The sequence below is a fragment of the Streptopelia decaocto genome, assembly GCF_964273445.1.
Source record: "Streptopelia decaocto genome assembly, chromosome: 2".
Taxonomy (NCBI): Eukaryota; Metazoa; Chordata; class Aves; order Columbiformes; family Columbidae; genus Streptopelia; species Streptopelia decaocto.
In genome coordinates this window covers 131,036,285-131,061,257 of record NC_138655.1, presented here as the reverse complement: position 1 = coordinate 131,061,257, position 24,973 = coordinate 131,036,285, and the positions used below count along the sequence as shown (strand labels likewise).

General features: G+C 38.3%; 1 protein-coding gene across 1 annotated transcript; it reads right to left on the bottom strand.

Moving 5' to 3' along the window:
* Positions 1 to 1,827: 1,827 nt before the first annotated feature.
* On the bottom strand, positions 1,828 to 21,284 carry MACC1 (MET transcriptional regulator MACC1; the record flags this gene model as incomplete). The annotated part of the gene is made up of 5 exons (XM_082044607.1): positions 1,828 to 2,040; positions 6,783 to 6,971; positions 9,267 to 11,305; positions 12,035 to 12,149; positions 21,216 to 21,284. 5 exons carry the CDS (start codon positions 21,282 to 21,284, stop codon positions 1,828 to 1,830), a joined length of 2,625 nt encoding a protein of 874 aa, XP_081900733.1.
* Positions 21,285 to 24,973: the final 3,689 nt, after the last annotated feature.

Below are 24,973 nucleotides of genomic sequence, written 5' to 3'. Positions count from 1 at the left end.
TCTGCAGCTTGTTTTAAAACTGCACAGGGCAAGACATAAAACAGGTGCTAGCACCTAAAACAACAGGGAGCTCTAATAATCCGATTCCTTTTTCTCCACATTTCTTTGATCAGCAACACCAGTTACTGTTCTGTGGGCTGAATTCCTTGTTCTGTTGCAAATCAGGAGCAAGTCCAGAAAGGCAGAAGCTTGCACACATGCTAATTCACTCATGCCCTGATGCTAAAGGGCCTTTTGATGAGTGAGCTTCCCCATTGCTGGAGCAAGTGCTCTTTCCTCAGCCTCCTTCCTGAGCTATGCATGCTTTGGGAAAGCTTAATGAAAGCAGAAAAAAAAGCAAGTCAAAGGAAAGGAGAGGGGAAGAAAAATGTTTATATGTTAAATCACAAGACCTCCCTCCTTAGAAGAGATCAACTAAAAAAACAGTGGAAGCACAGATTCTGGACTGAGATGCTACTACTTTGTGGTACTCCTGAAAGAATTTGCCTTTGGCTTCTCAACTGCACCTGATAGCAGAACTCCAATTTTCAACTGGTTATCATGAGTATTTTCTGATGTTTCAGAATGAAGAAAGATTAGAGATGTTCAGAATGTCTCTAACCTTTTAGATCTATCACTTAACTAAAATATATTTTTAAAATCTCATGTAAAAAAAATAAAATAGTTTGGTAGCCCGTAGCTATTATTCAGCCTGTACTTTCTGTATTTATAAGAAGCTACTCAGCTTTTTATTGGTTGTATTTAAGCAAGGTTCTTTTTTAAAAATGTGACTAATGATAATTAATTGCTCCATAATAAATTAATCTAAAAAGCACCCAACTGACAACTTTTTTTAAAAAAATAATAGCCATCACTTATTATTCTTCATACAGTAAGGCAGAAGAAAATTATCAACAGAAGTGGGTATGAACTATCTACAGCCCTTGTATCTACAAAGCCATTCTTCCCTATTTACTTATTTAATAATGACAGAGTAAGAATAAGCAAATGATCAGAGGGATGGACAATGTACACCAAGAAGGCTTCCTGAATTTTCCTGAATTTCCACTCAGCAGAATCTAGACACATTTGCTGGAATTAAAATAAAACAAAACAAAAAACCCCAAAACAACAACAAAAACCACAAAAACAACAAACAAACAAAACAACAACAAAAAAAGAGAGAACACAAACCCAGCTGGTTACATCAACAAACCAATAAAAACCAATCATCTTTGACCATTACATTGCCCATCTCTCTTCCAGTCTTCAAAAAAGATATCAGAAGCTGTTTTGGAAGGACTGAGCAGGATTTCCCAGGTGCAAATAACTGTTGAATTTCTGTTTTGTGAACAGATGAGATTAATTTTGTCCAAGTTGCAAATTAAAGTATCCTGAAGGTTTTTTTCTAGGCTAACCTGTACCCATTGAGTTGAGGGGTTTGGACGCCACTTAAAATAATGTATTAAATACTTAGATTTTTAATACCTCACACAAAACAATGTATATCTAGGCCCCGCAGACTGAACTCATCCATGTGTAGTTCTGTTTTTAAAAATGATTTCCACATAGAAGTCAGTGCAATCAGAAATGGCTCCTTTTAGAAACTACCCTATAGAATTCAAGTAATTTTTGTTGACCTCACTAGTTCAATCCCCACTCTTTTCTTATATACGCAGTAGCCATTAGCAAGATCTGGCGATCTGTAGCTGAGAACCATGGGGCTAGACCCAGCATCAGCTCACAGAAAACAAACTGCATTCTGTCCTGCTCTGCAAGCATCACTGAAACATAAATATCAGCAGTACAGTTTCCCAAGTGATTTTTTCAAAAACATATCTTGGTGTCCTATTCTTCCTCCGTTTTGGAGAAAGCACTTGCCCTTAAAACCTCCATGCAGTTCACAAGAATTAATGTCCCAGTTAACTCTCGCCAATGTTTTGTTACTGGGTTTTTCGTTTTATCCAAGGCTGATTGCAGGTCCTGTAAGACATCCCTGTAACTGTATCCATAATGGGCAGCCCACGTGTAGAGAAAGTCATATGCAGGTTTCCACATCATCTGAAAGTAACAGAAAAAATAAGAAGGTTTATTTGCAGAAATTGTATTATTGGAAAAAAAAAAAAAAGCTAAATCTTTCAAATGGTAGAAATGTCACAAGAAAAAAAAAAAAAGGAAATAAAAGAAAATAAGCATTTGATCCCTAGCCACGCTAAAATATTTTTTCATAAAAGGCAATCTTTTGCTCTTCATTTCTATGAAACTCTTAAATTCCTTGGAGGAGTAAATAATAGAAAAACAAATTCATCATTCAGGTCATTACCACCAAGTCAAAAGATATACTTGTCTGAAATTATTATTCAAAGAACAGGAGTGGCAGGAAAACACCTTTCCCTTTAGTCATTTTTGCAATGCATACACCCAGCAGCAGTTTCCCTATTTGGAGTTCAACTGTGCTTTAATGGCTGATGCTTCCCTTTGTGTCATTAATCAACATCCCACTGTCCCCCTACTTAGCCTGGAACTTTTAAACATGTTTCTTTTCTCTACAAAATGTTTTCTGGTAACAGCGGCAGGAATATAGCAGATAGTCTATCTATAAAATATCTGATTTAGAAACAAACAAAAACCAACAAAAAAACCCCAAACAAAGCAAACAAACAAACAAACAAACAAACCCACTACACATACACTCCGAAAACAGGAGAGTCGAAAGCCTTTACAATTACTTTTTTAAAATCAGGACATAGAATTTTAAAAGTGTCCTGCAAGAAACAAAGGAAATGAAGAGACAGGTTACCAGTGCTCCCTATTTCAAACTACAATATATTTATTTTATGCCAAACAAATATAGAGCAGATCCTTAGCATGTTTAATCAGTCATTGGTCTAGTGACATTAATTAAGCCATGAGAGCGTGATTCAGATAGCAAGTAGGACTTACATCTTTTAAAATGCTGATGTCCAGAGTAAGTTTGCTCTGTTTACAGATAAAAGATTGTTTTCCCAGCTGCTGTTTTTCCAAATCTAACTTGAACTATCCACTTTCTATTTTCCCACTCCTCACTGACAACAAAGGCTTAGGCAAGAGTGATTGAGTTAGCGATTGCAGGGATGATGCACAAGACCACAAAGAAACACCTCACTTTCTTAAAACGTACTGGCATTTGCTCTTTTAACAGAAACACATTTATACATAGCAATAAAAGCTTATGGACTGATGTGTGTACATTTATATATACATGCACAGAAGTGATCAGAAAGTACAGACTTTTTTAACATCTCTTTCTCTTAATGAAAAAGTGTTTTTCATGGTTCTGAAGGATAATTCAGAAGGAAATTGGTTATTTCCTCAATATAATCCTATTAATTTACAAATAATACATAACATAAAGCTCCATTTCCTTGATTTAAGCTTTATTTACTTGATTCCTTGAGTAACTGAGTAACAGGAGAAATTCTTTGCTCATAGTTCTGAGCTTTTCTTCACATTTGGGCTAAGAATTCTCAGCTTACCCCAAGACTGAGTCTATCATAGGTTCTGTAAACATCTCTCTTCTGCTGCCTTTCTCCCCCATCCCCAAACCCCATCAAACTCATATTCTCAGTAGTGTATCTCACAGCCTGATTAGTCTGGCTTCTGCCTTTAGTCTAAGCCATAAAAAAGTGCCTGTGCTTCCAGGGAAGGTTCTTATTTTAGGTCTACAGGTGGGAAGGGTATCATCATTTGCCCAAAACAAATGGTGCCTACTTCTCGCTTTAAGCAAGTCTATCATAGGTCATAACCATAAGGTTACAAATGGAGGAAAGAAAAATAATGTAGTGGTAGGTAGGAAGAAGGAGAGCAATGAATTCTTTCATTTTATTAGACAGGCTATGCTGAAGAAGATTTTAATGTACTACCGTAAATACTAGATATTACAACATATTTTAATGAACTAAGGCATCTCACCACAGTTACATTTATGCTAAGACCAGAGGGTTTCTGTATTCCTATTTTTAGCTTGATAACCAAGGTAGTCAAAAAGAGAAACTGGGATTTCCTGATATTCTGCTGCTGGCCATGCCTTTTCTCTGTCTTCTGTTTGCTTTCCTTATACTCCTGTTAGACCAGGATGTTTGAAGAATTAAGGTACAGCCTTCTGTCTTCACTGGAATGTGAAAAGACAGTGAGTGTGAAAAGATGCTCTGCTTTGACTTATGCTGAAGGTCAGTCTGACACTGTGCAATCAGGGAATTGGCTGAAATTTGCCTAAAATACAAACCCTGGTTACCTTTACTCTGTCACCATTGATTTTTTCCTGGGATTAAAGAAATGGGAAAGGAAAAAAAAAAAAAAGGGGGGGGGGCGGGAGGAGGAGGAGGATCAAAAGCTTTACAAACTGGTCACCAGCGATGCATGATCAATAGCATTAATCTACACAATCATCACACTGAACTAACATTGCAAAACAGGCTTCTTAGACAGGTTCTTCTTCACACCCACATACTCTAATGCAATGGATGAACTGAAGTGCATTTGACAGTCCTGAATTTTATCAATGTGGATTTTCAGACAAAATATTAAATCAATGCAGCATCTTGGGCAAGTCTCATCTCAGCTGTGTGCATGAGTTTTCCCTCTGCTCCCACTGCCTCTGCTGAGTAGGTAATAATAATACCTACATCCTCTGTAAAGTGATTTGGAATTTACTGATGAAAAGCACTTCAAAATCTAGGCACCAATTGTATGTACCTCAGGTTGTCTCTGTGATCATCTGGTAGAAGATTTCTCCCACTAAGAAAAATATTAATTTTAAAAGCGATCAACAAATCAATCCTCTTGATGGTAGAACAGTCCTCCATAGGTAACAAAATGGTTCATGTATTCAGGTAATCCTCAATAATTAGTCAAAATTTATTACTCTGCCCTTTGTTTGGCTTCCTATTTTCACACCAACAACTACTATCAATGAGAAAGCTTTTCCCCTAGAAAATTCCAGGCCAGGGTAAGATGGTTTAAATCAGGGTTCTCTTATACCTGATAAGTAAATGTGAGGATCAGCAATCATTCCAAAATTAGTCAGACTAAAGCCAACCCTGTAACAACGCTGGGAGCGTCTCCACACAGGTACGAATTTACACTGCATTACCTACATTTGTTTTGCCTCCCTACTGAATAACATACACAAAACTTTACAAACAGTTTTGCTTTCTCCGTGTAGAGGTTCAAATTCTCCAGAACACTGGGAAGTTCAGAGGTCAGAAGAAAGCACTGAACCAAGTAGAAAGTACTGAAATTTAGGGTTAGATTCACAGGACAGTGAGGATGGTGAGTGTCCATGTGACAAACCAGTGCTAGAAACCTAGTTTGCTTTGAACTCACACTTGTATGGACAAGCACTGTTACAAGGCTCACACTAAACCAATAAATTGTCCATTGGACCATCCTAAGCCTTGAGAAAGGCACAAAAATAAAGCAAAATTCTGAGCTTTGTATGCTTATTGAATGTTCTCTTAAAAAAACAGAACATTCTCTATTATTGGATTTTTTTTAATGATTTTGACAGTACTATCTTCTGGCAGCAGACACTCGCTGAAAGGTGATGAGTCTTGTAGGTGGTTTATCATAAAAATAATGTAAAAAATTCTGGAAGACAAAAGAATAGACTGTATGAGGCAGAAGATGGGTTTCATGTAAATACACACCGATTTAAAACAATAATGGGGGGATGATAGTACAAGCAGAAGGAGAGTCGTGCCTGAGTGTAAGCACTCAAAGCAGAAAGGTCAGCTTGAGCATCATTCAGCAGCAGTTATAAAAGAGGGTGTCCAGTGTAAAACCCAGTCTGGGAACTAGATGTCATTGGCACATAACTCTGTAACTCTGTGGGAACAGTGGATCTACTGTATGCTTTGGTCTTAAAGTAAGAGTAGAGAAATGCAGGGAGCATCTTGGCTGCCCAGGAAAAGTTGTGCCAGGAGCACAGGCTGGCCTTCAATGTGAATCAGGGCCCACCGTAAGTCTTGTGACATATCTGACATTGCATGGATGCCATGGCTACTCTCTAGGGAACTCAAATTGCACTAGAGATAATTAGGCACCTAAACTGCTCCTTAGATGCATATGCACTAAAATACATCTGAGAGGACAACTTGACTTTTACTTAGATCTCGTACTTCTATATGAGCAGAGTGCTTTCCAAAGGAAGATAAATAGTGTGACCTACCTGACAGGCTATGAAATTAGAACATGGATTTGCCATGTTCATGTAATAGGACAGAAGTGGAATTGGCATCAGAGCTTCCAACCTCTTGTCATGCTACTTAAGCTAAATGATGACAAACATTATAGAAGCGCAGAAAATAAAAGTGTTCATGGTGGAGATAAGCCTCCTTTTAGTGGAAAGAGCAAAAGCTATGCTTAGGGTAATTTGAAATGGCTCCTGCAAGGACTACAGGGTCTTCCTCACTGTGTCTGAAATTACACCAGAGGAGTAAGATTAACAAGCAGACAGGACAATAAGAAGGGACTGAAAGTGGCCCTATGGGTGGGAGCAAAAAGCTCATGCTCAAGACAGAGACCAGGACATCCACAGCAAATTAATTGGGCACAATTACACTGAACAACTGGCCTTAATGGAACATCTAAACAATTACAAGCAAAATGTGGTGAGAATTCCTCGCATTGAAGGGCTTGTAAACTAAATAACAAGGCTAAACTGCAAAAGGAACGAAGTGCACAAAGCAAAGAAGAAGGAAGGGGCCTTGGCTGTGTTTGTGCAGAAGAGAAAGTGTGCACACACTGTCACACCAGAGCCTTACCTCCAGAGCTACTGCTCCATTTTTCCCTTGGTGGGGTTTTTCATAGGCCTCAATTTGCTGCTTTGTGAGCCGGGCTAGCTTCTCTGCAACCTCCCGCCAGTATTTGCCAAGCTTGACAGCTGAAGTCAAAATGATGGTGTCCTGAGTAAGACGTGCCACTAATCCCTGGCAATCTATTTTCAAAAGTGCCTGCAACAATAATTTACATTAGTGTTCCTTCACCAGTAATTACAAACAGATTATCATTTATTTTTATAGCACTATTCTGCATTTCTAAGCAGACAAGAAGGTTTTTTGTCTATTTTTTGTCCTTACAAAGATATATATATATTTCTTTTTCCTACAAAAAGATGTTGCCAACATTGTCATAGGAAAACTGCGTACAAGCTTAAGAAAAAAATTGAGCTGGCATTCAGCTGCTTCAGCATTCCAGTGTCACATGGATCCTGCCAAGCTTACAGAACCTGAAGGAAAAAATTGCTTCTCCAATAAAAATATTTGGAACATCAAATTTAGCTGCTTAAAAATATGACATGAAACTTGAAAATGAAGCTAAAGCACTGTTATACTAAGGTGTGGTCATTCATCTACTGCTTTTCTGAAAAATCATTTATTACATTGGCCAGCACCTTTTGACTTAGCTGTCCCACAGAACTGATAATTTGCTGACAATTAAGCAGAAATGCAAGTGTAAAACTCTTCCTTCCCCCTTGCCAAATGAGTTTTAATAAACAAATTAAAATGGTTCCAGGAGTGAAACCCTCAAATGCAGATGTGTTGCATTCTCTTTCCTTTATTTGTTTGGATAAGAGCTATAGAGAACAATAGGTGCTTTTTCTTTCTTCTCAAATTAACAGCAAAATGTTCCACTGTAAATGTTGACTTTTTCTGTGAAAGATCAAGAACAAAATCCAGAAGTTTTCCTTGTTTTTTAGATACTGATTTTTAATAAAATATCAAGCATTTCTGCAAAAATCGGACATTTGAGTGATTTATTGTAGAACAGTTTTCCATAAAAATCCTCAGCAGAACTTTTGATAGGCACAGTAGTGAGAAGCAGACTATAGTGTACAGTACCAAATCCCCTGTACTTTGGCAAAGTGGAGACAAGGTTGTTCAGTTTGGCTTTGTTCTGATAATCAAGAATCCCATTAAACATAAAAATAGGCTATAGATTCATTAAAAGAAATAACCAGTAAATTCTAACTAAAAGTGACATGGATGACATCTAGCTTTAAGTCTAGCTTTACAAACACAGGGACCGGCATTGGCAATTCATAGCTCAAAATCATACACTTCTCAACAAAATGGGACATCTTGTTAATCTAATTAAGCCCCATTTTTGCCTGTTCTATAATGAACTGTGTTTCACTGTATTGAATTAAAAGTTTTGATAATTTTCACCTCAGCTTTTTGTACAGAGGCACTGCAGACTAAACCGTACTTCATGCCTGGTCAGTTTTATTCCACAGAGTTTAATGCAGTCTTAAGAGTTGTAAGTAGCCACTGCTACTAAAATTTTCTGAATCCTGCTGATATTGCTGTCAGCACTTCAAAGGGGACAGAGTAGTTATAAGAAGTAAACCCCATTAAGGTTTACAATTCAGGACAAATGAAAGGCTACAATATGAATTTTTAAACATCCTTTCTCGTAGTACCTTATTTTCATATCACAAATATAATTCTCTTCTGTTCCTAAGTAGGCTGGTAGACTTTTCAGTCAGAACCAGGGTAGTATTGAGCAATCATTAATTCCAAATTAATTTGTGCACTGATCTGTAAGTAAATTAAGACGTTGAACAATGCAGCCTATTACCTGGAAGCATTTAGAATAAAACCATTTTCAATTTACATGTAACAGTATCGAATCACATAGAAGTTGTCCAGTGGCTTACAAACGAGGCCCATGAAAACACATAAGGACAATATTGCAAGTATTTCAGTAAGTTCCTACAACATTGACTAAGAAGTTGTCATATATGGAGAGAAAACCATGTCTTCAGCCTGTGGATCAGGACATTCTTGCTTTAAAAATATGAAGCTAACATAGACCTCAGGGTACACAAAGTATATAAATAATGGAGTTTCCACACTATCAAGTTACTAAATACTTAACAATGGGAATGTCAATTGCTCAGGGAAGCAATTTACCATGGTGACTTCCCTGACAAAAGACAAAACTGTTTCATTCAAGGCTGTTTAAAAACAAAACAAAACAAAGTCAACCCAGTCAACATACTAAATGAGCAGAGCTCACAGAACATTTGTAGAGCAATCTTTAGAATTAATTCATCAAAGTATTATTCTTCATGAGAGTCTGGACATATTTTCCATCTATAGGTGTCTATAACTTTTACTAGTATGTTCTGGTTTGTAAAGATTCCCACAGAGGTATAGGACCATGTTTTCTTGTTCACGCATTACTATTAAGTAGCTTCTTGGCAATGCAGTCCCAATAACCAAGTTAATTCGTGCAATACTTACAACAATGAGCTCATAAAGAAACAGTCTTTTTTTTTTGTTAGCATGGCAGTCTTCCTTCATCCTCTTCACTACATGTGCAACTCTTTCTGATTCTTTATCAGCATGTGCCACATTAAAGTCATCTAAAGACAAATGTGAGTATCCTAGCACCTCAGCCAAAGCTCTCCAGTCATAAACACTCTCTGTTACTGTAGACAGAACTACTGAGTAGATGTAAGTCAATTTTTTGAATGGCAATGCAATTTGTTCAACAAGATTCCTGGTTGTTAGCTCACTATCAGCAGTGTCCATAGCTTGTTCTTTGGAAATTACTTTTATGTTTTTGCAATGTACAAGACCAATCTTTCTTCTGAGAATGCCTACGTACCACTCTTTTATTTTAGTTTGTCCAATGGCTTTTACTTTATCTTCACCAAGAAGTGCTATTGTGTCCCCTTTAAAATATTCTAGCAAATAGTCAATCTTATTTTGACGTAACACAGTTTTCAAAGCCACTCCATAAGTATTAACACTCAAAGTTTTATCTTGAAACTTTGGATATCTAACTGTTGGTATTAAAAGCAAAGGTGCAGACTTGATTTCTTTACGGTTTTGTAAGCGTTTTGGCCTATTGATAATTCCGCTCAATTTTGGAGCTGGGGCAGGACTTGTAACATGGAACTGTGTCACTTGGCTACTTTTTAAGACTTTAATCTGAACGAGGAAATCGAAGAAATGCATCTCCCTACATCCAAGCATGGAAAACAGGAATTGTTGGCGGACCATTTCACCACTTTTCAGCTCCTCCTCTTTAATATTTTTGTTTTGGTCTTCCATCTTCACTTCAAAATCTGGATCACAGGATATCAAAGAAATGTTTAGATCTTGTGGCTTTTCAAGCGGAAATGTATGTTTTCCCCACAGCTGAAACACAACGGGAGGCATATTTTTCCCTCCCTTTTTTATGTCACAAATTGTGAGTTTTCCTGGAATGTAGTTATGACCAAAGACTGTAAAAACTGCTGTAAAAGAAGGATGAATGTATTTGGGACCATAAATTCCAACTGAGACCATTCTATGAACATAGTCCCAGACATGAGTTGCTGGAGGCTGGATTTTGTTTGCTTGTATGGCAATCACAGCATACATCACATGACTTAGGTCTGTTAGCTTCACTTGTATGGTATCTTGATAAGTGTAGCAATTCTCTAACTTCTTAAAAGGCCCTTCTTTATTGAGACTAAAAAAACACACCATTTCACTCATAACTTGGCTGAGTGGATCATTCTTCACTTTAGCTGCAACTTTCACCTCTAGGAAAATTGCTTCCCTCGTGTTGAGGTTGCTCAGCGTAAGTTCTATTAGAGGGCTTACAGTGCTAGACAGCTCATTGTTAAATGATGATGGAGGGTTGAGGATAGCCTTTAAACCAACTTCTTGGAATTCCCCAGGTAATACATGACCCACAGGGACATGAATGTTAATATCTGAGTCAGGTAGCTGTACTGAACCGCCTTCATAATTTAGTTTACAAACTACATGAATGTCTGTAGCTTGCGTTTGTGCCCATCCAGGACTATGGCTCATGGCTTCTAAATCTAGGCAAGACCGAGTGAGTTGTCGATGACTCAACCAAGCCATCTTGTAGGCTTCACGGTCTTTTTGAAGCCATGTCATATCCCAAGCTATAGTTTTTTGAGGTGTTGTCTCGTGAGGAGTAAATCTTCTGTTTTCAACAATATCCAGGAAGTCAGAGACACTCTTGGATCGTCCAGATCTTCTTGTTGAAGTCTTTCTTAGAAGACAATCAATATCTAGCTCATCACCCGAGGAAGCCAAAGAATCCCTGTTGGTAGAAGCTTTAGAGAACAAATAGTGTTTTTCTTTTAAGATTGAAAGGTATTTATTATTTTCATTTCTATTTGAAGCAGCTATATCATGTACGAAAGGGTTGGAGGCTGACAGTTCATTCCAGAAAGGATTAGTCTTGGAAACAGCACGGGCGTGTTTGAACACATCAGACCAGTCAATATCCAAATCCAATTTACGTTCATTGACATCTGTTTAAAAGAAAAAAAAGAAGCATTTCCTAAAGCACAGAAACTTGAGGCATTCCATTCATTTCAAACTGATTGTCTGTTAAGCTAACAGGTGACTAAATTTATGTTCCTAAAATACATTTAGGTCATTTATATATTTCTCCTTCAGGTTTTTAAACAGTATCAATATTGACTTCTAAGTAGCATTAAGAACCTTTGCTAATAGAAACTGTCCTAACAAATCAGTGCTAAAGGATGTAAAGCATCTTCTGTGAGGTGCTGATAATTATCAATTTGCTAAGACTCCAGTTTTTAAAATGGGCTAACTCCAAAATTACCTTGCCTTTCTGATTCTTAAAACCCCAAATTCATGTAGTTTGGCTCAGAATTCTCTCTTCTCTTTCCAGTCTCAACCCCCAGTGAACATACCCTAAATGGCATTTATTCATGTAAAGTTAATGATTCCAGGTCTTCCTCCCAACCTGCCTGACCCACATTTGCCATAGCAGGGGACAGAGGACTTCTCTTATATGCCAGTAAGTTTCTTCTGGGGGACCCCGTGAAAACCCCTTGTGTTCTGACTCCAGGAAAATCTACAATGAACTGGGCAGTGCAATACACAAGCAATACAATAAAATAATGTAGAGGCATTTACAGAGTAACTATAGCTCTTGACACTATTGAGACTTTTGCAGAAACACAGACTTCAGGTAGAGAGCCTTAGTATATGAAATAGCAGAAGAGACGTACTGTAGCTGGCTGAAGGTGTCCTGTCATCCACATCAATCAAAGTCCCCTCTGACCTGCTCCGTGGAATCTCTCCACAGGTTAGGGAATCCGTTCCACTACTGGAAGTGCTTTCCTCCTAGGAAACAGTTAATCATATAAAACATCATCAAATATCCAACTGGAAAAAGGGGAAAATGTTGAAGAATAATGGAGCTTTGCTGCTGTGTTGTGATACAAATGAAGAAAAAAAGTGAAGTTATGGTTTATGACTAAATTTATGGAGTCTGCCCGAGAGCATGAAAATCCTGAGTCTTACTAATTTGCAGCAAAAACACCAGATGCTACAGCTACAGTACAATATAGTACCCAAACCCACAATGAAGTCCAATAACTCACATAATTAAAGATCTTGCAATTGGAACTGAGACAACTGTACAGCAACTTCCATTCGGAAGGTCTAGAATAAAAACTTTTCTTAAAAAAAAATCGACACAACAATTCCTGTTTTCAGATAAATTTTGCTAGAATGACTAAAGGGGAAGAACTAGATCTGTTACTTTGCCAATTAATACAAAGTATTTCCAATCCTTTTTACTTTATTATTCTTCCTATACTCTTCCCTGGGTCAGATTTTCCTTGTAGTCTGTACAAGAATGACTTAAAGTACCATTCCTCAGGGCCCATGACAGCACAGCAACAGCCCAAGAGAGGCTATTCAGGTCTCTCTTCTTCCTTGTTCTAGCTACAAGAAGTTCTGTTTGGTTTTGACGTCATTTACATGAGGACTGTAAACCAGATGCTATGGGTGAAAGAGAAAGAGTCAACAACAAACCTATCTCAAGGGCAGGGCAGGAGGAGCAAATGTGTCTCTGAAGCAGAAACTGGAGGAAATACAATCTTGTGGACCTTTTTGTGCAGGAGAGCTCATTAAATTAGTGCTGTAAACCAAGAGACCACTCAGTGACTTTCCTAGAATCCTCTCACTGATCCTATACATAGCGGGTTATAAATGCTGATGGAAAAAAGAACGAAAAAAGAATTTTCAGTTACAGTTCTAGGAGGTGTGTTATATCAAATCATTACTGAATAGAAACTGAAAGCTGGTTGTCTGTTTCCATTGTGCAATGCCATGGTTTAAGACGTGGGGTTTTTTCACTGCAAGTGTAAATTGGTACTTTTTGTTCTTCCCGTAAGAGCTACCTGCAGTTAACGTCAATCTGTTCAGGGCCTGCTTTGCACTCAGGCAGGACACAAGGCTGAAGTCAGGCTAAACCTGACTGTCACCCAACCACTCTGCTATGACAGGGCTGTATGGACTTTCAGGTTCCTCTCTTTCCAGAAATCTCAGCTGTTGGCCTAGAAGTCCTGATTTCAGATAGTAGTGAAAGCTTCCAAGACTAATACTTTGTGGCTTCTACTATTATTGTTCCACTGGAAATTAAAATGCCTCCTTAATTCCAGCACCATAATTCCTAGATTTGGCATCCCACATCTGTATAGAAATCTCACTGTTCCTTCTGCCTCTGATATGAGACAGTATCTTTGATAATGTGTTCAGATTCCTTCAAAGGAAATATATTTTGCTTTACTGCTGCATCTCAAAGTGTTGAAAAATTGAGCACATTGTATAAACATGCAAGATTTTATATCTCAGGCTTCTACTTCAGGGACTGGGGAGGTTTAATCACACCAGATTAAGGTATCCATAGTCTAAAATCCCAATTAATGTACAAAAAGAAAGTGTGCTTTTTACAGAACCAGTGTATTTGTTGCCAGCACTAATGTCTGACTGATGAATTACTGAGAATTGACACATGAATCTAAGAACAGTTCTTTAAATAGTTAAAACACCCACAATTCTTTCAGTATCTCTATGAAGTGGAGGCAGCAAGTAAGGATAAGGAAAGAGCACAAGAATGCAAGTAGATGCACAGGGGCTAAAATAAGAAACCCATGGGGAAAGGGGAAGGAGAGAGAAAGAGAAACAATATCTTTACACAGTGGAAGTATATTGACAGAGATATGACAACAAGATTACATATGGAAGTTTTATAAACACTAAGAATTTCTGCAAATAGAATAAGCCATTTCCAAAAAGTTCCCTCTGGGAACTCCTTAAAACCTTCACCACTAGGCTGGCACAAAGACAGAAAAGGAGGGTAATGAAAAGGAAAACCACTTTCAAAACTAAGCACCCCACCTCCCAAAAGCATTCCTTTGTATGAGAGCATAATGAGGGAGCCCTTGTGATTGAGGTATGTCCTCAGGCCTGCCAAGAAGACGATGAGAGAAGGAGGGAAATATAAACATTGCTGGGCAAAAGATGACCACATTTGGTCAGCTGGCCAAGGGATGTGGGAAGTGATGGGACAAGCTGTACACACATCATCGAGTACCAGGCAATGTGCCTGATGATCTTACATTATATGACACCAGGGCTGGGTCTCATCTCTCCTGTGTTCTAGGCTTAGTGCTGGGAATGCATAAATCCCCAGTGCCTTTGTAGGATACTAGGAAAATAAGAAAACCGTTTTCCATAGGTACATTCAGTGATAAAATATCATCCCAAATGAAAATTTTGATGGACAGCCCTATTAATTAGGAACTTACCTGGATAAATCCAGGTAAGAGAAGAGAGAACAATGCACATGGGATATAAAGCTATGCTGATTAGTGGGGAAAGGGAAAGGTATGAATCTCAGGGAAAGGGAAAGGTATGAATCTCTTTTGCTGCAAAAAGAAGGAATTCTGTATAGGAAAGAAAAAAAAAGCTAAGCTTTTCATTTGCTGTAGCTACTGTGTAAGGAAGACGTAAACTGACAAGTGCTTAATGGTGCAAAGTATTATTTGACTGATGATCATGCTCACAGCATGAAGTGAGCAGGGAATGAGGAAGTGAAGAGGCTGGAAAGAGATCAGCTGTGCTGATGACCAGTGAGTGAACCCGAGTGACTACTGAGAGAAGTGGCATTTTTCTGTATAAGGGCAAGAAACAGTTTGCCAGGTGCACTCTGCTGTTCAAGCTTGGGATGCAGTGCTTGACCCATAAGAGCAGAGAACTTGGGATGCAGAGTGCTGCTGTCACAGAGGCAGAAAAATGCATTAGAGGAACAGAAAAGTCTCAGGTAGAAAGTTCAGCTTCACAGAAGTCAGGAGACAGATTTGCTGCAAATGGTATTTTTGCTGCATGTGATGCCTCCAGAATTCTCTTCCAGGTCTTTTAAAATTCAATTGCACTGTTTTTTTTTAATCTTTCCACTCTAGCTACCAAAACAAAATATTTCCTACTGTGCTTAAAATAGTGGTAAGGGAGAAAATAAAAAAAGCTCAAAAGAAAGCACTTCTCTGCTGCCTTTGCCCTCAAAAATAGGAGACAACACATTCCTTTGTGGTTTCAGAGTATCAACATCCCAGAGAAAGACACTAGCAATTTGTCTTTCATTCAACCTTGACCCAGTGCAGTCCTCTTCAAAAGCAGGTTTTGTTAAGAGCAGTGATCTCCTGTGGCAGTGTCTCCCCACAGACATCTACATGAACCTTATACAGATAGTGCTACTCAGCTATACCATTATTCACAGTGATTTGTGGCCTTTGTATACAGAAGATGAAGTTTATGCATTTGCAAAGACAGGACAAACAACACAAGAAGGTGATGGAGATGTGCCTCATTCCTCAGGCTCTCTTTTAGCTGTCCTGCAGAAAAATGACTTGCTAGTTACATAGGTTGGATTTTTAGACTTACTTTACAAGTTTATTTCTAAAAAAAGAGTAAGGTATATTTACCAGAATGTTAAATACAGTGTTCCTGATTTGATCAAGTATTAAGTATACTGGATTATTTAAATTCCATGAAATAGAGAGAAGAAAAGGAATTCTAAAGAGAAAGCAATACAAAGAAGAGAAATGGTTTCAGAAGGCACTAAACATCATCATCAAATCTAAAACACTGCCTGTTCTCTGCAGATTAACATGTTTCTAGATGAACATTAGTTACAGTAATAGGTTGTATTTTAATAGTCCCTTGGCACTTGTGGCATGGAACAGTTTTACACAACTCGCTGACAAGTGGTTGGACACAAGTTTATCAGTCTTTGATAACAGGTCTCAGCTGTGGTACTGTGTAGCTTGTGATAGTAAAGGATAGCAAATGAAACCTCCAGTTGAGGTTATAAAGTCTGCCTTATTCTCTTAGACTGCTACATGTAAGTCAATCACAGAAAATGCAGCTGTATCTCATTCTGAACAGAGATGGAAACGGCTTTTAATGTTCAACCTTGAGAGATCTCAACCCTATGTATCACTGATGCTTTGCCACAATCTTAATGCTTTAGTATGACCCTGTTACTTGTCACTCTTCCTATAATGATAGAAAAGCATTTTCAATTGATATATCTACTTATTTACTCTGTTGTTAAGTAGTTGATGAGTTTGGTACCTACTTTTTCAAAGTTCTGAAAATTTATCACCCCATGGGAACTTCAGAGCCATTCACACTCCATCCTGAAGCCAGAGTTTAAATTTTCTGCAGACCCACATATGTCTACACTGCTACTTGTAACTGACATAGTGCTGCTCAGAGTACTTCATCTGAGCTAGCATTAAAGGGTAGAGCTAGCAGTCTTGGCATAACAAAAACAGGACTTGAAGTGGGTCATCCTCTCAGTAGATTTCCACAAGTTGACAGGTGGGTTTTTGCAGCCTCTGCTCAGCTCTGCATGACCCAGAACTGACTGCTTTACCACCCGGTTGGGGAACACTGTGCAAGCAAAAATTACTATATCACAGACACTCCCTCTACAAGACACGTATGCTTCCTTCTGTTTCGTACAACTGCACTTCTACAGTTCCTTGTTGAAAGCATAATGTCTAAAGAATTTATTTTCAGTTATGGACTTCACATTTGGGAATATTGCTTTCCAGAAGCCTCAAGAATGTGTAGTTAAGTTTTGATATTATCTTTCAGGTTTCAGCTATCACTCTGAAATACTTCATGATTTCTCTTTGGCCTCAAGTATTACAAAAAGAAATATGTTGCCTCCTACTCACATTACTAGGTAATTTTTTAAGGAACAAGAAATGGAAAGTAAAGGTGAACTAAAGGATCCAACTTTGTACTATTTGCAATACTTCTTCTTTCTGCTAAGCAGAGAAAACTTTGCAATTTTCTTAGCTTAATTCTTCTATGAATTCATTTCCTTGCCACCTCTCAAAAGCCTCTAGAAACAATAATAGTTAAATATCACACTGGGTTCACACCTATTTTATGTAACCATGCATACTTTGGAAGCATAGCTAGTTTCTTGACTTTCGGAGGTTCTAAGAAAACACTTCTGGCTCCTTCACAGAGATTAGAATACTACAAATTGTGACTGATTGTGATGCCAACAGAGTTATTCCTTCAAAACAGGTGTTGAAAACGCTCTATAAGGAGCACCTTTTATTTAGCAATTTCATTAAACAGTAAAGGTTTCCATTTCTAGGTGCTGCAAGTGTTTCAATGCCATCATAATACATGCAACATTACAGAGCAAAGGCAACGTCTCTGCGTATCATGTTCTGCACACAGACTAGAGCCCTGCTGCCCATCCTTGGGTACTTTTAGTGTTTGCTAGGATGAAACAAAAACCTCAAGTGTCAACATTGCTTAACAAGCTAGGGAGTGGATATGACTGGGAATCTCAAAATCTCTGCTAGCTACTTATATCCCTGTGAACCATAGTTGTGATCACAGGTTTGTGAGTACAGGATACAACTAAAGTACTCAATATATTATTTTGTTACTCTGATTTCTTCTCCTCTTTAAATTAGAGATTTATTCACATCCAAGCTGCATGCAGAAGTAACACTGGGTCTTTAACTCAGCAGCTTACCTGCTAGTGGTGAATGGATATAAAGCCTTAGACACCTACACACTACCTTGACTTAGAGACCACTCCCAACTCTGCATAGTATTTATCATGCTCATCCCCAAGAAAGTCTCATGTCTCTGCTTGTTAATGCCAAAATTCAGCTTGGCAGAAGGACCGAGATGAGCTGTGGTTTTTGAGGGCAGGAAGCAGTGAGGGGGTACAGAAGCAGCAGTAGCATTACAGCAGTGAATGATTTACAATCTAAGAGCTAACTTCAAGGATAATAAAGGAAATTTCTTAAAAACAAGCAAACGACAAAACCAGCAGAAAAACCTTTGTATGCCTCAAAGTCACAGGGTCAGGAGCAGAAAAAAAAAAAAAAAGGAAAAGGTTTCCTGTGTCCCAAAGATTTGATTTTGCAACACTTACTGTCTAACACTCTTCCAATTATATATAGAAAATGGCACATCTAATATCTGTACAGAAAGCAAGTAAAGGAAAACAGTTTCCAGAAAACCAAACCCAGGTCAAACAGTGAAGTAGTTCTTCATTAGGAACTGACAATCAGGCACTTGTATGTTACAGGTTTCCTAGAAATAATTACTTTAAAAATCAAGGCCTGAGCACAAGCAGGGGAAAAATCCCTCTTGACTTCCAGTGTTTAAATGTCTCATCTGATCCACTGATGTGATAACAGAAATCCTGTGAGAGCTGCTCTCTCTTCACAGCATCAGGGCAAAGCAGATCATATCAAGAAACCCACCTGCAGAGAAAGGCCAGTATTTTACTTGTTCACAGCTCTTAAATTTCTTAAAATTATAATTGTAATTAACATTAACAACAGATTTTAAGCACCCATATCAGCTGGATAAGTTGCAAACATATAGGATTTTTTTTTTTATTTATTTTTTTTTTTTTTTTTTTTGCTAAAAATGATTTAATTGAGCAATGTGCCTGACACTTTGCCAGGAACCAGTCTTGAACATCCAGCTGTAGAACTGAATTGCCTGTCAGTACACTGCCTGGATACTGACACTTTATTTTGGACAGATGTAGATTGAAGATGCATGGGAAAAACATGCAATGTGAACCTTGAGGCAAGTTGAACCTGATATCCAGATAGATACAAGGTGCCTTTACTCTTCTGATGTTCTGTTTTCAAGAAACTGAGGTGAGCACCTGGAGAAAGATACCGGGGGCACTGCAGTGTGCTGTGCTTTTGATGAGCTATGGGACTAGAAAGGTCTCTTTCCATAAGCATGACAGACTGTTGCTCCAGGGGAAAGCAAAAAAAACATCAGAAAGCCTGCACTGTCAGGTGGGTCTTTTTCTATGGAGCCATGTTGGTTTGGTGTTAGTTAGCTTGGGGGGACAAATAAAAACCACACCGCCTCCAAAAAATAAGTTAATGTGGCAATACGCATGAAGAGTTTGTTTTGCAATATCTAAACTACGTCAAGCAAGTTTTCAAAATGTATAATCTAGGCAAGAAGAAATCCCAATGTGTAGGGCATGAATGGGGAACATGAAAGGGGAACGGGACAGGACTCAGATCAGACACTTGTTCCATCTCTCCTGGGGATTATAAAGGGAGATCGATACTCAGAGGGCAAAAATGATGACAGGTAGCTGACACGTGACCAGATCAACATGGAAAAAATAAATAAAACAGGCAGCCGCCTGTGTTAGGAAAATAATTCCATTAAATATGGCAGAAGAAAGTAAATCTATTTGGCAAGTACTCCTCTGGTTATCATTAAAGGTTAGGTTAGGGAGTTAATAACACTAAACAAAATAATTCTTCAGTGCATCCACAAATTACATTTTGCTCTACCTGAGTGCCCACGTAACAGACACAGGGAATATGTAACAGCACAAATAGTATGTTTGATAGATTGTGATGATATTTACAAGGAAAGACTGAAACCTATTTTTTGTGTATCGATCTGTTTTGACTGAAGAACTTGTTTAATAGTCCTTGGCACTTTAGGAACATAGTGAAGAGAGCATCAGAGAGGGAGTGTTAATCACAGGGACACTTTCCAAGGTATACTACAGAAAGCAGACTTTTTCTTTGTTGGTTTGTTTTGGTTTTTTTTAATGGCAAAGTTTGGTGAGAACTCTTCTCCAGCAGCGAGACTTCATCACATTTGAAACATTTGTGCCTGTGTTGTTAACAATAGGCTGAGCTGTCCGTTAAGTTACACCTGCCAATATTTTAAAGTTATTTCTGAAACTGTAATTCTGAAGGGAAGAAGGAAGAGGAATTCATAAAAATGTTTTTTGTTCTCTAAAAGCCAAATCCAATATCTCTCATTATATTACAGACTCACCCTTTACATAGGAATTACACATGCTCTTGATGGGCAAAAAAACATTCTTATTTCTGTCAAATCAGATTTATGTTTTGATGGATAGTTTCTCTACTAATTAATGACATTTGAATCTCTGAATTTTACTCTTACCTACTTCTTATTAATAGTATTGTTAATAGGATACATTTACTGAAATAATATGGCTGCTGGATTGCCTCTAAAATGGTAATGGTCCAGCAACAAAAATGAAGTCAGAAGAAGATAAACTGCCATGCAACAACAGACCCCATTTAATAATCTATCTCTGATCACAGAAGACTACATATTTCAGAGGAAGAAGTGAGAAGTCCTACATATGAAAATGAGAAGGACCTGCTTCCAGTATTGCTAGTAGTTTTATAATCAAAATAGGAGTGATTCTGTCTTTAAAAAACAAACAAACCAACCACAGTCTTCAGTACAACTGTGGATCTTCTTCTAAAGGAATGGTCAAGTTCAAGAAGATTTGAGGCAATGAGTTCCCAACATGCATGCCCTTAAGTGTCTAAATTTAGTTCTCAAATCTAGCTGACTTACAGGCTCAATGACAAAACTGTCTATTCTTGCCTGTTGATAAGGCATCTATCCTTTTGTTTCTTACTGTTTGATAAGATAAAAAATAACATGTCCATTTACGCAGCGGTGACGAAGTCAGTCTTCAAAGATTTTTTCTTCTTTTTTAGAAGTGAAAGTTAGAATTATGTGAGAGACTTGTTCCAGGTCTTGTCTTCCTCCAGTCCCTCTATTCTTTATCCACCTTCATTCTCTCTCTTGCATCACAGTGTTCAACTGCCTTTCCAGCAGCAGTTCTCCCTTGGGTGAGTGTACCATTAGCCTGGATGCAATACCTCAGCAGAAAGCTAGTTTGCCCACCCAGGAAAACCACACTATTATATTGTGAAGGATAGTATTAAGCAATGGGAGCATTTTAAGAATGTGTATTCCCTTGTCCTGCCTCCCTGAAGGATTCAGAGACAGAACCATTCCTGAGGTTCTCACCAGCCAGTTGTCTGACCGCCAAAATTGATCAAAGAATTGCTCATACAACAAATCAGAGAAGTCCCCCATGTTAGCCAAGGCATTCCTACGTTGACTTTATCTACTATTGTCTCCATTCACTCCCAAAAGAAACCGTGCAGCTCCAGCTTGCTCTTCCTAACAGCCCTACACTTCAGGCTGCTACAGGCACCCTGCCTCCCCACTGGTTCCAGTTCTTCCTTCTGATCCAGCACCACTGACTTCTGAGGGCAGAATTTGATAAGGTTGAGAGAGTTGCAATTACTCAAGAGTAGCATGAGCAAGCCCTATACACAGGTGGGTGCCAACCCCTTCAAGAATCTTTGCCATTCAGCTCTATACTATCTTTCCATGCCATTTGCCATGAAGAAATCACTTAATGATATTTCTTCTTTGCATTTAATATGGCAGTAGTGAGACGAGAAAGAAGAAATAAAGCTGTTGCTTCCTTCTTTTTTATTTCTTTCCCTAACACTGGCTACAGCACTGCGTTAGACATGTGGAGGGCATTAGCATAGGACAGAAAATTAGGGGGTCAGTGGTCAAGCTCTACAGTAAGGAAGATTTTCCACTCAAGTTACACGTCAAAAGGAAAGGAAAAACAAACAAACAAACAAACAACCCACACACATACACCACACAAACCCAAACCTTAAATTGTCATGGATTTCATCCTTTTATACACAAAAAAATAGCCAGTTTAGTTGAAGAAAAGTTTTCATCTGCCCCAACAAATCTGGCTGATGCTTTCAAATAAAAATAATGGTTGGGGTGATGCAGTTGCAAATTGTTCAGAATGTTGGACTACAACCAAACTTTTCAGATTCCTAAACAGTGCCTCTCAGATAGCCCTGCAGAAAATCTTCAGGAATACAACTCAGAAATGCTCTGGAAGATACTCTATCAGTTCAAAATTCATGCCTAGTTTTTTATTTCACCTATTCTACTTCAGCAAGCTTTACTATTTTTCACCACAGCGGAACTTATCATCTTTCTAGCAGAAGTGGAAGACTACAGATCAGTAACTCTCAGATACAATCACAGCATTTCAATATGTTATCTCAAACTTCCCTCCTCACCCCAGTCTGTCCCTGGTCCCTTCCTTCCCCCCTCATCCACTCCCCCCCAAAAAAGCCCCCACAAGTCCAGTCAGTCCTGCACTCCCTCAAGCATTTTTACATGCAGTAAATTCATTTTCACTCATTTGGCAGTCTCTGCAAGACCTGGCCCCTGTCCAGCCTTGTGAAGATCCTAATGTCCATCTTTTGCTTTCCTGCACCTTTCAGAGACACTGAGCATGGTGATCTTCCAATTTCATATAGACTGATCAAGCTCAGTATTTTATACTATTAAGTTTACAAAAAGGCTGTAATTCTTTGACTTCCCTGGCCTGCTACACAGAAAAACCGTGGGCATCATTTATCATCCAAAACCATCTCTGCAGCCATATGATGCTCCATTCACTAGAAAGAATAATCACCTTATACGTGAAGTGAAACTGCTATATAGGCTATTGTCAGGCTACAGAATTACAGAAAATTTATTTGAGACCACTAGGATATTCAAACATCATGCAAACCACATTAATTTCAAAACTTTAACTCTGAAAGTATATTTTCATGCACTGCCTAGGGTTGAGGTTTTTCTGACAGCCAGTCTAGCAGGAGAGGAGACTAATCTCTCCTTGCTGTGGGGACCTATGAACAGTGTCCCATAGATTGGCTATAGCAGATTGAAAGGAACAGACAGCCATCTCAAATATCACTAAATAGCCCAGGGAACAAAGCCCCAGCACAGGCCATGTCGTTTGAGATCATACTTCTATGAAGCTGGAGTTCCTTTAGATGGCCACTTTCAGTCTGATCAATAATAGCTGGGTAAACCTTGCTTCAGACAGGAAGAAACCAGGTGCATGGTTACAAGAGAAATAATCTGAAATTCATATCACGTTTATAAGTGTGTTTTTTAGTTTTTTAGTACTTTGACTTTCCTAGTTAGGAACGTGGAAACACCTGCCATGTGCTAGCTCAGAGAATTCAGCCTATTCAGCAACAGCTTCCAAATGCCATCACTAAAGAAACACTTTTTCTGGTTTCATCTTCAAAAGTTTACTGTCCTTGCTCCATTTGTACCAAAACGTGGGAGGAGGCATTCACAGCTTTTCCAAAAGGTCACTGAATTTGAAGGTCAAAGCATTTCCTTACCCATCGCACCTCCTTGGCAGCAAGTCTTGAGCTTTACACTGTTAACGAGCTCCTGCCTCTCAAGATAAGGGCTCAAAACATGTGCTGTGTTATGTGAATTATACATGCGAAATTCTACTGTTTGGGTTTTTTTTCTAATCAGATTTGTTATTTTATGGGTTTTCTATAGCGATCAACATTCACGACAGATTTACAGTGCAGTTGAAAGACTGTTTAAATCAAGCAGCTCACTCCCACCATTACACATGTATCCTTGTCATCACTGTCAGGGGTTCATTGGTGAAAGTGTACAACTGTCATAATGTGTAGATATCATTTTAACATTTAACTTAAAATCATCAAATCAAATACACAACTTGTTGTGTGATGGCAATTTACTTTGCTTAAGATATTTTTCCTTGGCTGTAGTGAGACAGGAGACTCCTGTTACCTCTGTTTGCTATAGACACATGTAATCCTGGCCATGCAATTTACTGGATGAGGTTTTCAGTCTTCCTTTTATAGCAATTATTCTTCTGTTTCAGGTCATTGATGATGACAAGCAGATATTTTGTAAAACATAGGATTCTCTAACAAAGAGCTGTCTGGTACAAAAAGTGGAATAAAAGCATGAGGTATAAAAATCGAAACTCAAATTAAATATATTCTGCTTCCAAAACTTCACCTAAACTTTAATTTGGCAAGTGTTCTTGGAGATGCATGGTCCAAATGTTGTCCAGCTTGAAGTTAGCTTAGGTCAGCTCCTGACAGATCGCAGTCCAGGGTTCTATTTGTATAGCTTTCTTCATCCATAATAAACAGAAATGTGTACAACTTTGCTCAGAACTTGAATCATGATCTAAAAAACTTCTATAATGTAGTGTTTTACTGTTAGCTATTGTAAAGCTATGACACATCCACCAGAAGTGAGGAGTATAAGTCGGCAGATCATCAGTAAGAACATGTGAAGATATTTCTCTAATTTGTGCAAGTTCTAATCTTCAGAACTTCAGGAGATTTTGCTTAACTTCACACCAAGCAGAAATGACTCTACACACAGACTTGATAAACATAGCTAAACAGTTTGTTCCGTTGTGAAAATTAGTTCAGATAACTTTATTTTGCAGTGCAAATTCATCTCACATTGCTGATTTTGGCAAGATTTAACAAGGGTAAATCTATCTCTGTCATCTTCCTTCAGTCTGCTGAATCACTAGTGTCCACACAAGTAATTTCATTTTTAAGTTCATTAGAGATTAGCATTTAAAAGCCCCTAAGGTTTAATGCATAACCATATGTGAACCTTTTGCCTGGAGGAAGAGTGAGGTTTCACTCCACTTTCTCCCTATTAGGAGTTGATTTGCCACCTAAGCAATGTTTTTCATCCTCCCAGATCTACCTGTCCCAAGAGGAATGGGGCTTGAGACACACAGATTTTGGCACCACAGGCAAAGAAGCTCAAAACCTGGCAGCTCCATAGTTGCCAGACTGTTTCAGAATTACTAAATTTGATTTATGCACAGATTTCAAAGCCAAAGGAAACAAAGCAATCATCTT